The sequence below is a fragment of the Narcine bancroftii genome, chromosome 3 (genome assembly GCF_036971445.1).
Source record: "Narcine bancroftii isolate sNarBan1 chromosome 3, sNarBan1.hap1, whole genome shotgun sequence".
Taxonomy (NCBI): Eukaryota; Metazoa; Chordata; class Chondrichthyes; order Torpediniformes; family Narcinidae; genus Narcine; species Narcine bancroftii.
Window position 1 is genome coordinate 355,826,557 of NC_091471.1, and position 15,216 is coordinate 355,841,772.

At 38.3% G+C, this 15,216-nt stretch overlaps 1 protein-coding gene across 7 annotated transcripts in view; it reads right to left on the reverse strand.

Moving 5' to 3' along the window:
• rptor (regulatory associated protein of MTOR, complex 1) overlaps positions 1 to 15,216 on the reverse strand; it is a 339,346-nt gene that overhangs the window by 145,808 nt on the left and 178,322 nt on the right. For all 7 annotated transcript variants that reach the window (XM_069929956.1, XM_069929955.1, XM_069929957.1 and 4 more), the window contains 3 exons: positions 8,287 to 8,361; positions 6,624 to 6,689; positions 3,271 to 3,462 (listed from right to left, as the gene is read on the reverse strand). In XM_069929956.1, the coding sequence (XP_069786057.1) occupies positions 3,271 to 3,462; positions 6,624 to 6,689; positions 8,287 to 8,361 (333 nt within the window). The remainder of the gene's footprint in view (positions 1 to 3,270; positions 3,463 to 6,623; positions 6,690 to 8,286; positions 8,362 to 15,216) is intronic.

A 15,216-nucleotide genomic window follows, 5' to 3' on the forward strand; every position in this document is an offset into this window, starting at 1 on the left:
TCAGTTGATCAGCGTTCTCACTGCCCATGGTTAGAAGCTGTTTCTCAGCCTGGTGGTGCTGGCTCTGATACTCCTGTATCTCTTGCCCGATGAAAGTAGCTGAAAGATGCTGTGTGAGGGGTGGTAGGGGTCATCAATGTTTTTGCAAATCCTCTTTAGACAACGATCCCAGGAAATCCCATCAATGGGGTTGAGGAGGTGGTGGGGGGGAGACAATAGTCATCCACTCTTTATAGTCCTGTGGAATGACCTCCGATACAATGCTCTAGAGCACACATGTCAAACTCAGGCCCGCGGGCCAAATTTGGCCCGTGATATAATTATATTTGGCCTGCAAGATCATATCAAATATGTATTAGAGCTGGCCCGCTGGCCGCCGCGCCAGTATAGCGCATGCACAGCTAATACTACAAATCCCAGAATGCTTTGCAAATGTGTTGGCGCCAGCCCGTCAGCCCGCTAATCGCCCCCACCTCCTCTCTTTACTTTCATTAGCACCTGCGACCTGTCGCCCAACTCACATGTAATAAACCCCTTACGAAAAATGGCCAAACGAAAGACAGAAAACAGGACCTTTCAAGACAGGTGGGAGGCAGACTATATGTTCATCATTTTAAAAGACAAACCTGTTTGTCATTGAAGCAAGTTGTTATTTTTCTGACTTGTTGGCTTGTGAAAAAAAATACATTTAAAAGGAGCTTAAAGGCTATAGAGAAATATTATTTATTGAATATTTTATTTCTCATTTGTTAATGCTTCTTCTGGAAAGAGTTTAACCAAAACTATTATTAAACATTTATTTTAATAAGAAAAAGTTTAACGTTACATATGTTGAAAGAAGAGAAAACATGCAGATGTTGTTGAAAATTTTCAATAAATACTTAGTTTGGCCCACGACTTAGTCCAAGTTTTTAATTTTGGCCCTCTGTGAATTTGAGTTCGACACCCCTGCTCTAGAGCATTTTAATTTTTAATTTAGACATACAGCACGATAACAGTCCATTTCAGCCCACGTTAAGTGGGCGGCACAGACTCGTGGACCGAAATGGCCTGTTACCGTGCTGTATGTCTAAATTAAAAATTAAAAGGTTGGCCACCTCTGCTCTAGAGTAACCAAATCACACTGTGAAGCTGCCAGCCAGTCTTGATAGAGTTCCTGTGGAAAGTTGACAGGAGGGCAACCAATAGCTTTGCCCATCTCAGTCTTCATAGGAAGTGCAGTCATTGTTGCAGGTGCTCTCCACTCTCTCCAATACCGAGTTAGTAATGTGTAGTGGAGGGTGGTTGACTCTGGTCCTCATGAAGTCCATAATCAATTGTGTTCCACGTTGACACTCAGGTTGTTATTCTTGGATGATTTCTCAAGATTTTCCACCTTTCCACTGTAGTACACATCATTATTGTAGCTGATGAGGCCAACTACTGCCGTATCATCTGCAAATTTGACACGATCTTGGATCTGGCGTTGCAGTTGTGGGTTAGTAGCATGAACAAGAGCAGGCTGAGCACACAGCCAGAGCTCACTGTGATGGTAATCAACATTCTGCTGCTAACCAGAACAGACTGCAGTCCTTTCCTTTAGCAAGTCCAATCCAGTTACAGAGAAGGGGTGTTGAGTCCCCGCGAGAACGGCTTCTCCACATTAAACGCCAAGCTGACATCAATGAACAGTAGCCAGGTGCATGAGGCATCACTCTCCAGATGATTCAGAATGGAGTGGAGGGACAAGGCTACAGCATCGTCAGTGGAATGAGAATAGTGACTCTGGTGGGTGTGAGTTGATGTGTTCCATCACCAGACAATTAAAGCATTTCATAATGGTGGAGGTGAGTGGCACTGGACGGTAGTCATTGAGGTTTGTTACTGTCACCCTTTTTGGTACTGGCATGTTGACTGCCTTGAAACCCATTGGAATGATGGACTGCTGAGTGAGGTGAAGATGTCTGTAAGGACCTCTGTCAGATGGTCTGCACAGTTCTTCAGTTCTTCGAAAAAAAACACTTTAGCTAGCCATTTATATTATTGCTTCTTGTGGGGACTTGCTGCATACACAAGGTTCTCTACATTACAACAGTCACTGTCTGAAATCGTAGGTCACAAGTAACTGCTCAGAAGGGTAAGGTTTTTCCTTTCTTTGTCATTCCACTGTCTCAGTATCCCAGAGGGAGAGAAAAGCAACCCTTCAGTCAGACATCCATAGTTAATCACACTGATCCCTGTTAGACAGTGTACACAATCACATGGGATTGATTTGGCTCTGATCCTATCAACAGATGACAATACTCAATGGACACTAAAACAGAACAGCCATTTCAGTGATTTGTCACAAAGCAGCTGTCACTGTTGGGAGACATAAGCTACAAAGATGGAGGAAGAGCAAGAAAAAAAAGAAACAGGAATACAAAACTTGTCAGATTTGCACTTTTTAGCCTTGAAAAATCATTGGTTGATGTCATGGATTTATATGATGCTTGGGAAGGAAAAATACATGATAGTCCACTTTTTACACTCTGTCTAAAGGCCACAGATCTCCCAGGATTTCCTCTGGGACTACACTGTGCAATGAATCAAGAGCAACAACCTCAATAGATTGAAATACACAGACCATAAACTAGCTTCCCAGTTGAGATATGATCTGATGCAACCCGCTTTATTTTGCAAGACTTTAATTTTGAATGGCATTCATGTTGGCAGCAATCTTACAAAATAAATATTTTTTATCACATTTGATTCACAATAACCTACTATGGGATCAACAAATTCAGTAAGGATGATCTCTCTGAGTAAACTATGTATAGTAAGTAGCCATTTAGTTACACTTAAATAGTTACTAATATAGGTACAGCCAAATGGCATGGAAGCAGGCCATTCATCCCACTGCATTTAATCTGACCAGTTGGTAATTCCATCAGTGTGACTCCTCCAGCACCAGGCCCATAGCTTTTCTGCTTGAGTGATTCAAGTTCTCATTGAGACATTTCTTAAATGTTACCAGCATCCTTACTTCCACCTCTCTCTTTCGCAGTCCAATCGAGGAGTTTTTTAAAAAAAACACCTCATAGCCCCTCTCAAGCCCAAATCACAGAACAACCGAACTTGTTTAAATTTTGACATAGAATAAAATGGACATGCCTACCAGTGTCAGCTTTTGGACAAAATTCTGATACAAGACTGTAAGAAATAGCAAGAAAATGGAGATTTGAAAAGGTACAAAGCGCATTTAGATATCAGTCTGGTTTCAGTCACTGGAAGCAACAACAGGTCTTTTACCTCAGGTATTGGATCCGAGAGAAGACTGTACAATTTCTCATGCGCAATGTCTCTTACGCCACACCAGCGAGCAGCATCAAAGTTCTGCCAGATGCGACCCAAGCAAATGGCCACCCACTGTCGCAGTAAAGGATGAGGATCATTCAACTGCTCCAGGCAGATGGCTATCAGATTGCCCTGTAAACAAGCTTCCTATATAAAAAAAATGGAAGAAATATCCAGTGAGCATGAAATTTGATATATTAATGAGGTTATATAATTCATAAAATTGCCAATTGGACTTCTTGTTCACATGGAAATCAGCAATAAACTTATACCTTCTCATTTCAGAACTGATACCCCTAAAGTCCATCTTAAACCAATGTATGGGAGCTGGGCTGAGATCCAGCATTTTACAAAAGATGTGTGTTTCTAAAAGAGCGATTTCTGAAGCTTCTGTATTCCTTTTGGAAGTTTATTTGTTGGAATCTTGCCAACCTTATAAAATGCTTCCTTTTGTCAATTTTCAGTTTTTAAAATATGATTGTAAGTAATTGCCTATTAGTCTGCTTCACTGTAAATCCAAGCCAATCAGAGAAATAAAATGACAGAGCTCCAGTAAATGTGTAGAGGAATCTGCACCTTGTCCTGTCTCCATAAACCTACGCATCTTCGATTTGCGTGCAATGCTGCTGGCAATATATCAACACGCTTCAGCATCATCTTTGACATCATTATAAAATCTGCTTTGGATAGTTTTTTAAAATATTAAATAACTTTATTTTATATAACTATACAAAATGTTAATTTTTAAAGATTAATTTATGTTTATCAGATTTCTACTCATTTCCAACACCCTTCAGCGATTAAGCATTTATGAACAGCATGTGTTGGTCAAATACAAAATGAGGGCCACCACCTTCATTGAAGCAGAAGCTCAATGGCTGAAGTTGGGCACATCACAGCCCCAATACAGCTTCGAGCCAAACGTGCCATTAGGAACAAAAGACTATTGTATGTAGTGGGGAGCACGGAGGAACCAGAGCATCAATTCCCAAACATCCTGTGGTGCACAGGCCAGTTGAAAGAGATGGGCCTAAGGTATTGGGTTTAATAGCAGGATTCTCACATTTTCATTCTGGCAGCTCATGATTCTTCACTGTTAACTTCTGAACGCAACATTAGCATTGGCTGATTTCATCCCTGAATGGGCACAGGAGCGCGCTTCAAACCTGGCCATAAACCCTGGATGTGTAGTACAACTTTTGGGGAAGGAATGAGAGTATTCATTCTCAGGTTATGCATTTTCCAGAGGAGTCCGCTAGGCCACTAGTCTCTACAAGCTGGTCTGTAACAGATGCCCAAACCTGAGAATGAAAATGTTTTAAAAAAAAAAGTTTGTCATGAGAATTTCCAAAAAACAAATCTAATTTAGAGTGGGGCAATACACAAAGGTGCTAAAGAAACTCAACAGGTCATGCAGCATCTACAGGAAAGCAAAGAGTAACCAACCTTTCAGGCCCGAGCCCTTATTTAATTTTTAATTTAGATTTTATTTTATTAATTCAAAATAATTTAGAGTGGGATCAGGTAAGAGAATGCCTCTCTTGGTTTTATAAAAAATTAAATCTGGTTAAATAGAAACTAGACCTCTTGTGAAACCTAAATGGAGTACAAGAGGCTTACATTGAGCAACGGAGAGGTGCACTGACAAAACTGGAAGGGAAACTACACAGTTCAGATGCAGCAATACTGGATAATGGCACACACACTTGCTGGGACCTCACCATCTCTTTCTCCACTCAGGGAAGTCTGCCTCCCTTCCCACTTCAGTTAACAAGGGAATTGATTTGTGCCATGGTCAATCAGGCTTGCGGCTGTTGCAGGGTCGGGTGGGGGATAGGGGGTAGTTGAATCCGTATGTGATTTGCCTCTGCTTCCATTGATGTGGTATGACATTGTAATAGAGCAAAGATAACAAGGCAATGAAACAGCATGACAAAATCATGAGGTAAAGGCACATGAAAATGGAGACAGGACAATGTGCAGATTCCTCTACACATTTACTGGAGTTCTGTCATTTTATTTCTCTGATTGGCTTGGATTTACAGTGAAGCAAACTAATATGCAATTGCTTACAATCATATTTTAAAAACTGAAAATTGACAAAAGGAAGCATTTTATAAGGTTGGCAAGATTCCAACAAATAAACTTGCAAAAGGAATACAAAAGCTTCAGAAATCGCTCTTTTAGAAAGTAGCTGAGTTAATACAAGTTCTCCCTTGATATTAATAAGGAGAAGGATGTACTTAATTTAGAAAGAGGCAGGATGGAAAAGCATATGGCCTGAATATTAACATGGAAGAGACATCATACTGTGGATAGGCTCAGGGAAGAGGTGACAACCAAAATATCTTTAATGGATTATTACTGGGCAACATTTCTCCCTCCCCAAACTTTTTAAAAAAAATGTAAACATATAGCATAGTAATAGGCCCTTTCAACCCAGGAGCCTGTGCCGCCCAAATATCCCAATTAACCTACAATCCCCTGATGCGTTTTTGAAAGTTAGAAAGAAACCAGAGTACCCAGAGGAAATCCTCGCAGACAAGGGGAGAATGTACAAACTCCTTACAGACAGCGAAGGGTACGAACCCAGGTCCCAGGCGCTGTAACAGCATGGTGCTAACTGTGCTGTTCTGGAGACATTAAGCAGAATTTTAATCTCATCACAAAACTTGTACTGAAACTGACTGGGGAGAGCATAAAAGAATGAGAAAGCTTTGCACTTAAAATAGAAAATCATTACATTCCTATTTAGGAAGAGAAATTTATCTTTAGTTAAAATTCCTAGTCGTGGTTAATGACTACTTGTGCACATATATTATAAATATATAAATAACTGTCTCTGTGACTTATCAGCACCCAGATATCAGTCAGGGGTTATTGGGTCCAATTCCACTTCGGAGAGTGAAGAACAAAATTCTTGACTGATGCACGTGCGTCTTCCTTAGGGAGTGTTGCACAAAATGTTGATATTTTGGGGGAAAAAGATTGAACTTTCCCCTGCCCATCCTTAAATGAACCTAAATGATCTGATTGTTGAAACATGCCATTGTCTCAATACAAAAAGCAGGTGTGATATCTTTTAGTAATCTTGGAAATGCTTCTTTCCCAATGAATACCATTAAAACAAAAGATCACTGCCTTAAATGGAGAATGCTATGCAGAAATGAACTGCCATATTTCCCAAATGGACAGCTAAGTTCTCAAAACCATTTCTCTGGCTGCAAAGAATTTTAAGGATGCCCAAAGGTCAAGAAGGCACAAAATAATCTCAATGTTTTTTTAAATTAAATTTAACTATTGCTTACCTGTCCCGTATTATAGCTATTGACAATTACGGCTAAAATAAAAGCTGCCATTGTTCTGTGTTCAGCCTAAACAGAAAGAAACCCAATTAACACAGCCACATATATCTATATACATATAAAAGCAATTGTGTGACTCATTATTTTAGGCATTCAAAAATAACACAACTTTTAAAAAATATAGATCTCTCGCCTGTTCCAGCCTTCATCACAACTGTCAATCTTCTGTGTCAGGTTGTACCTCATTAATCAAAGGGTGAACTTCTTGTCACATGTTTTTTAAGTGCAACATTTTCATGGTCTTGGCTCACTTTTGATTGCCACACCAAATTACAATGGGCAGAATTATAAAAGAATCTACCTCCAAAGTTGCACATGCTTCCAGAATTTTGCCTGCAGAGGCATGATAGTACATCTATCGCTCCAACTGGATTTACTCTGCATTCCAAACCGCAAAAGGTTCTGCTGTGCCAGGCTGAACACTTATAACTGGACTGAAGAAAAAAAATCAGGTCTGACAACAATAGGGAAATGTCAGTGAATTGATATTCTGCTTCACTCAGTGGATGTTGTTTGACTTGATCAGCACTTTTCCTTTTGTTTCAGATTTCAAGCCACTGTAGCATTCAGCTGTTATATGAATAATTGGACAACCTTGGTCCAATGTTATTTCTCTCACTTCAAAATTCAGAAAACAGATTAAGAGAAAATAAGGCCATTCAGGGATTTTTTTTATTTAAAGCCAGTTCAGCTCAAATGGGGAATAGGTGACGAAGAGCCATTGTCTTACAAAATGGTGAAGCAGGCTCAAGGGACAGAATCTAAGATAACAATTTATGCAGTGAAAAAGGAAGGATTCTGTCCAGCCTTCCAAAATAATCCTTCGCATAACTGGATTTCTCCTGATGTCCATTACAACATTAAAACCGCCACAAACACAATTAAAAACAGATGAACATGCAATTTTTGATCCGTGTAAAATTTGCCTGCCACTTTGGCTTGGGATAACAGTGATTGATTAAATTTATGTGTCAATTTAGCATGCTCACTTTGACGCCAAGGGTTTCTTCGGAAGGCCCCAGTTTCTAAAGCATGCTGGTTGGTTCGTGCATTGGCTACTAGAAGTGATCTCTAAAGTCAGTAGTAGGAGAATCAGGGGTGGTTGGTGGGGAGGCAAGATTTTAAAAGAGGGTTTAAAGTAAAGTAGGTGTGTAATGATCACCATGAATTTCATGGTCAACAAAGGAGACTGCAGATGCTGGAATGTAGAGAAAATAACAACTTGCTGGAGGAACTCCGTGGATTGAGCAGCATCAGTAGGAGATAAGCATGGTCAATGTTTCATGTCCATCAAGGACTTTGTTAGCAAAACGCTCATTTGTGAGCTGTCCGAATGATGACTCAAAAATTAATTTGTTAAAAGGTTTGAACCGAACTGAAACTGTGTCAGGTGCATTCAAATTGTAAATTTCTATTTAATTGTTGCTACCTTTCATTTATTCAAATGCATGGCTGACAGCCAATTTGCAATAGCTTCTTTGGGTCAGTCACTATTTCTTTGCCCTGCACAAGAGGCTAAGACTACAATGAGATGCATCGCTTGCTTTAAAGTACCTGTCAGTTCTTCCTCAATAAAAGTCTAAGTGTACAGCATCAAGAGACTCACCGGCATATATGGATCTGCCAGAACAGAAATGAAGTACTTGTGACCATTGTCTTTCACCAGATCAGCCTGGCAAGACTGAAAAATTAAAAGAAAACAGGAAAACATTGAGTTATCAGGTAAAGTTAGAATGAATGCTAAAACAACTCCCTGTGACTATTTATTAACAGTATTTATTTTAATATATGTAAATGTGTAGATTTCTTGTCTGAGTACATACATGACATCACATACAACCCTGAGATTCTTGTCCCTGCAGGCAAAGCAGAATTACCAATTACTGGTAGTGCAAAAATAAACTATGTATATGTATCATTTGTGTTATGTCTGCATATGTGTTTGCACAGTTCTGTACCGAGTACCGGAGAAAGCTGTTTTATCAGGCTGTACTGGCACAATTGGATGACGAATTAACTCGATCGAGAAAAAAATTCTAGTGATGTTCTACCTATCAAAGAGGTTGGGGACCAAGTTATCTCTGGGAGCTTAATGGACTCCCCCAGTGGAAGATCAACTCCTAGGATCACCAGTTATTTTAGAAATTCGTTAGCTAATTGTTCACGTTACAATCAACAACAGTGTAATCAATGCATATTGAGAATAGAAGATTGTTTTGAGGCTGGAATATTTATTATTTTTGAACAAATGAAGAATAAATTTAATGTACCAAATAACATTTTTTGTTATTATTAGGTTATGGCATTTATGATTGATAAGATAGGTCTGAATTTGATGTTACCTAGTCAGAGTGAATTGGAATCATTGATTTGTACTAGTAATGGAAATAAATTTCTCTCTCATGTACAATTTACTTCAAAGGAAAGCCCCTAAAATAGGGGTACACAAGTCGAGATTAAAATGGGAAATGGCTTTAAATAGACAAATAGATGAGAAAGATTGGATGCAATTATGTAGAGATAATATGTTAAGGGATCGGTTCAATACAATTTTTTGCATCAGCTATATTTAACTCCTCAAAAATTTTAAAAATTGAACCCTACATTATCAGATTTATGTTTTAGATGTGGTCAAGAGATTGGATCATTTCTGCATTCTACTTGGAAGTGTCCTAAAGTTAAAACATTTATGGTTGGAACTTGGAATTTTTTTTGAATGAACAACAGAGATTAAATTCCCACAGGATCTGATATTCTGTTGGGAAATATTAGGACTATAAGACCTAAATTAAAAATAACGGTGTATCAAATTGAATTTGTACAAATTTTTTTAGCAGTTTCTAGGAAGTATATAGCTATTACTTGGAAATCAGATACAGATTTAGGGATGGCAAGATGGTATGCCGAACTTCATAGCTGTATTCCATTTGAGAAGATTACTATAATTTAGGAAATAAATATCAGATATTTTGTAAAATTTGGCACCCATATTTGCAAAACGTGGGTATGAATGTTTAAAAAACTCTCTGAAGGCCCGATCTTTTGGTAACCTCCAGCATCATTATATTAAAAATTTTACTATATGTAGTTTATCCTCTTGACCGTCTACAGTTTTTTTTCTCTTCTATTTTCTTTTCCTTCCTTTTTGGGGGTTTGGGAAGGGGAGGATGGATATACACCGCATGAATAATTTTTGAAAGTTCTTTATTGTAAGAAATATATTTACTATTGTGGTTTAAAAATTGCTAAATAAAATATTTAAAAAACAAAGCAAATTTGGGAAGAATTACAATAATCAAAATCCCTAAGGTCTAGGAAATAGCCTGCATAACTGGTGGCCATGATAGAGAAAATAGTACAATTGTGTTTCTTAAGGTTATAATGAATATATAATATTTACCTGAACAGTCACTTCAGGTTAATCAAATCATACATTTGGTTACTTCCTCAGAATTTAAAATAATTTTCTAACAGCTATTGAGCATAAAAAGATATAAACCAGTCAAAGTCGGGATAATAAAAAACAACTCATTTAAGAGAGGTGTAGAAGATCGCAGATGCCGGAATCTAAAGCAACTCACTTAACTCACTGTCAGTCAATACATCATTGGGCATACATATTTCAAATGTGTGAATTTATTTTATTCAACAAATTAATGCTACACTGAAACTATGAAGCAAAGGCATGGAAGGGAAAGATAATTTAATAATGCCGTAGTCCTCATCATCACATATTAAAAATGGTAATAAAACCAGAGGCCATAAACCAGACAGAGCAGTAGATGATCCAAGAACGTGTATTTATTTATCACTTCATATTTTAATGTGTACTAAATTAGTTCAATCGATAAAAAAAGCTCCGAACAGTGTTGGTTGGCTTCATTACATCAGGAGTTCTCAGAAAAATATAATAGAAGCCACATAACTCAGAGTTGCTCTGGTGTTCAGTAAGATCATGTATAGCCCTGCGCCTCTCGTCCACTTTCCCATTTGATGCCCATGTCATCCGATTCCTTTAATGTGCAAAATATCTGTTGATTTTAATCTTGAATTCTCTCGGATTGAACATTCATAGTTTCCTGAGGCAAGAGATCCAATATTTATAACGCAGGATAAAAAAATTTCATCTTTCCTAATGGTTCCCTCTTGTGACTGTGCCCAAGTTCTGGACTTTCCATCCTGAGGAAACCACCTCTGAGAAAGCAGACTCTCAAAACCTTCTGTCTGATTGAACTTGGCCAACCTTTCTTACTTCCTCTTCATTAAATAAGCGCACATCTCAATCAGCATAGGGAGTCTACATTTTAGTGTCTCTGTATGTTGTATTTAAGTATAGGACAATAAACTCTTGCTGTACTGTTGGGGTGGGAATTACAATGTTTAGAACTGCAATGATGAATGATGCTAATTCCTCATCAGGTCAAGGTGGGGAATGTCAGAATCACATGAATATGACAGCACGCTTTTGCAAGAGCAAGACAATGCATCCCATTCTGTATCCTCTCCGAAAACCCTGCAATTTTTTAAAAAACATAAATCTACAGACTCCTCCCTCCACTAACCTTTCATTCAATGTGACACTCCAGGCCCTAACCATTCACTGCGAAATAAAGCTTCTGTACCACTTTTGGTCCTTTTCCCAAGTACCTTCATTCTATGTCCTCTGGTTCTCAGCTCTTCCATCAATGGGAAGTTTGGAAGTTTAAATGGGGGCTTATATCCTCCCATATCCGAAAGATGCATTGATTGTTAATGAAATTGTAAACCATAAACTACCTACCCCAAGTCTGGCTGGCCGTTGACAAAATTAGGGTGGCATTGATGAATCAGAATTTATTGTCATGAACACCTCATATTTTGTGATGGTATCATCGTGCAAACATTGATATAAACCCTTTATATAAACGATGAGAGATCAAATAAGCAAGAGAACAAGTGACATGGAACTAAGGGGGGGGAACAAAGCAAAGCTGCGAGTGTTGAAATGAATGGGCCAAACATCCACTATTCTAAGAAAATATCAAAAACATCTTGACACTGTTACCCCTTTCTCAGCTACATCACATCTAACCAAATGGGCAATGCCTTGTAGCTTGTTTTTGTTTGGTTCCTGAACCCACTCAGAAATACACTGTCTCTTTTTTAATTAAGAGGTTGTTCAGGTTTTCTTCTGAAGAAATTTATCGCCAAATCTTTTGACATCCAGTTTGGACAAAAAAAAATGCAGAAGTCCAACTCGGTCCAACAACTCCATGTGTCAGGCACAAGCAGCGTGTCAAATGCTCGCACTGACTGTTCGGAGAGTACAGCGTCATGTTTGTTGATCCAATCACATTAAGTTTAACCAGTGTAACTTTTAAAATGGGGGGAAAAAAAGACAGTACTTTGGAATGGGTTCAAAATAACATTATTAATCCAGGCGTCAACCTATCCAGCAACATGAACTCTTAAATAATAGCTTAAAGACAGCTAGTTTATAATAATTCTTAAAGATAACATGAGTTCCACTGTAACTGATTGCACAAGATAGTGATTGCAACTACAAATTAATAACTGGAAACCTGGTTAGACATCAGAATTCTATATTTTCATGACAGGATTGGAATTATATTTGTCCTATAAAGCTATTCCTTTCTCAATTTGCAGCAATAAAATTTGTCATTCGAAAATGCAACGTCAAAGGTCACTGTGACAATCTACATAAATTCAGTCCTACAACAAACTGAACTATATTGAACTTGCTTTATTATACCCTCAGCTCCAGAGCAGTTATATTACATAGGTGCAAATATCATATATTGGTACGAATGAATGATTTTTAAGCAATCTTTCATTTTCAAAATTAATCAAACGATTTCAAATCATTTACATTAAGTTAGTGGCCTATTGTCTTTTCATCCACATATGTGATGACAAATATTCATTGACGTGTCCACATGGATTTTTTAAAAATCATACACTATTATATGTTCAACCGTGTTACCCAGGAAATGTACGGGCAGGTCAGATGAAAAGTAAATGACATTATGATCTCTAATTTTGTAATCCACATTGGCAACATGATCTAAACAAGGCAACTATTTTGGCATAATTAATTAATGTGCATAGAGAAACCCAACAAGTCAAACAGTGCACTTTATATCGCAAAGATAAAGATACATAACCAATGTTTCGGGCTTGAGCCCTTAATCAAGATATCATCAAACCCCCCCCCCCCCTGAGGAAATAGATAAATAAACACGTTTTCAAATAAAAAAGACTTGGCAGATGGACCCCACGGGGGAGGGCTGACATTTCATGGGATATGAACTAGCAATGCCCCTCAATGCGCAAGTATTCTTTTTGCCGCCACCACTTATGTGTTGTGTCCACAAGTGTTTACAGATTTAAGTTGAGCTTTAAAGTCATTTTGAAATATGCAGTCATTGTATGAAGTAATTTGTATTTAAAAAATTATAAAGTAAGCACAATTTCGTGGGCAAAGAGTGTTATGCAACATGTATGTCTGCATGACATCATGTTTCAGTGGGCGCCATTTTGGAATGAAGTGACTGCAATTCATGTATGTTAAAGCCTCTATCCATGGTAATACATCACCCCCAACTCTATGCATCCTTATTTTATGTATAAGTCTTTTATGCAGCACATTTTTGGATGTCTTCTGAAAATTCAAATAAATAGTCACCCTTTTGCGCTTTATGTAATTATACCTCGGTTTATATATTTTGTGCTAATCTTTTTTCAAGAAACTATCAAGAAGGCAAATGGAATGTTGGCCTTCATTCTTAGAGGAATTGAATTTTGGAACAGAGAAGATGTGTGGCAACTGTACAAAGTACTGGTGAGGCCACATCTGGAGTACCGTGTGCATTTCTGGTCTCCTTTCTTGAGGATGGATGTATTGGCTTTGGAGGTGCAGAGGAGGTTCACCAGGTTGATTCCAAAGATGAGGATTATCCTATGAAGAGAGGTTGAGTCATCTGGGGCTGTATTCGTTTGAATTTAGAAGAATGAGAGGGATCTTGGAGAATCATATACAATTATGAAAGGCATAGATAAGGTAGGGGTAGGTAAGTTGTTCCCATTGGTGGGGGAGTCTAGAAGTAGGGGACAGAGCCTCAAATACAGGGGAGTAGATTTAGGACAGAGATAAAGAGGAACTGATTTTCCCAGAGGGTGGTTAATCTATAAAATTCGCTTTCGCTACCCACTGAAGCAGTGGAGGCTACCACAGTAAATATATTTAAGACAAGGGTGGATAGAATTATATAAAGTAGGGGAATAAGAGATACTGGGAAAAGGCAGGTAGGTGGAGGTGAGTCTATCATCAGATCAGCCATGATCTCATTGATTGGCGGAGCAGGATCGAGTGGCAGGATGGCCGACTCTAGCTCCTATTTCTTATGTTCTGACCATTCAATTTTAAGTGTGGAGGAAGGAAAAATCCTCAAGTACTGGGTGAAGTGAATGTTTTACATTATGCTGTAACCTGATCCCCTATTCTCCACTGTAACCAAACCTATCTCCCCTGCAAATTCTAAAATTCAGCAATCTACAACCATTTTCTGAATGTATCTGGAATCTCTCTTTGTCTTGTGTAATTATTGTCAAGAGACTGGCTAATTAAATTGAGGATGGGAATGCCATAAAGGCCATGTGAGCTGATTCAGCTAATAGAGAAGATGACACCTCTCCAATAACTGGAGGTGAACTCACTGAGATGACATGCGAATAGGGTAGGAGACAGGGATTTGTGTGAAGAAAAAAATGAGAGGAATTCCAGAAATATTGCTCTAACCAGATCCGCATGGAGTCAAGACAGGACTGAAGCAGCAAAAATGCAATGATACCACTATCAAAATAAATATAATGGCTGCTGTGCGGTCGAAGTGGCGGCGGCGAAAAGAATACTTGCGCATTGAGGGGGCATTGCTAGTTCATATCCCATGAAATGTCAGCCCTCCCCCGTGGGGTCCATCTGCCCAGTCTTTTTTATTTGAAAACGTGTTTATTTATCTATTTCCTCGGGGGGGGGGGGGGGGGTTTGATGATATCTTGATTAAGGGCTCAAGCCCGAAACATTGGTTATGTATCTTTATCTTTGCGATATAAAGTGCACTGTTTGACTTGTTGGGTTTCTCTATGCACATTGATTAATTATGCCAAAATAGTTGCCTTGTTTAGATCATGTTGCCAATGTGGATTACAAAATTAGAGATCATAATGTCATTTACTTTTCATCTGACCTGCCCGTACATTTCCTGGGTAACACGGTTGAACATATAATAGTGTATGATTTTTAAAAAATCCATGTGGACACGTCAATGAATATTTGTCATCATATATGTGGATGAAAAGACAATAGGCCACTAACTTAATGTAAATGATTTGAAATCGTTTGATTAATTTTGAAAATGAAAGATTGCTTAAAAATCATTCATTCGTACCAATATATGATATTTGCACCTATGTAATATAACTGTTCTGGAGCTGAGGGTATAATAAGGTCAAAAAGGTATAAAATGTTATGATTGTA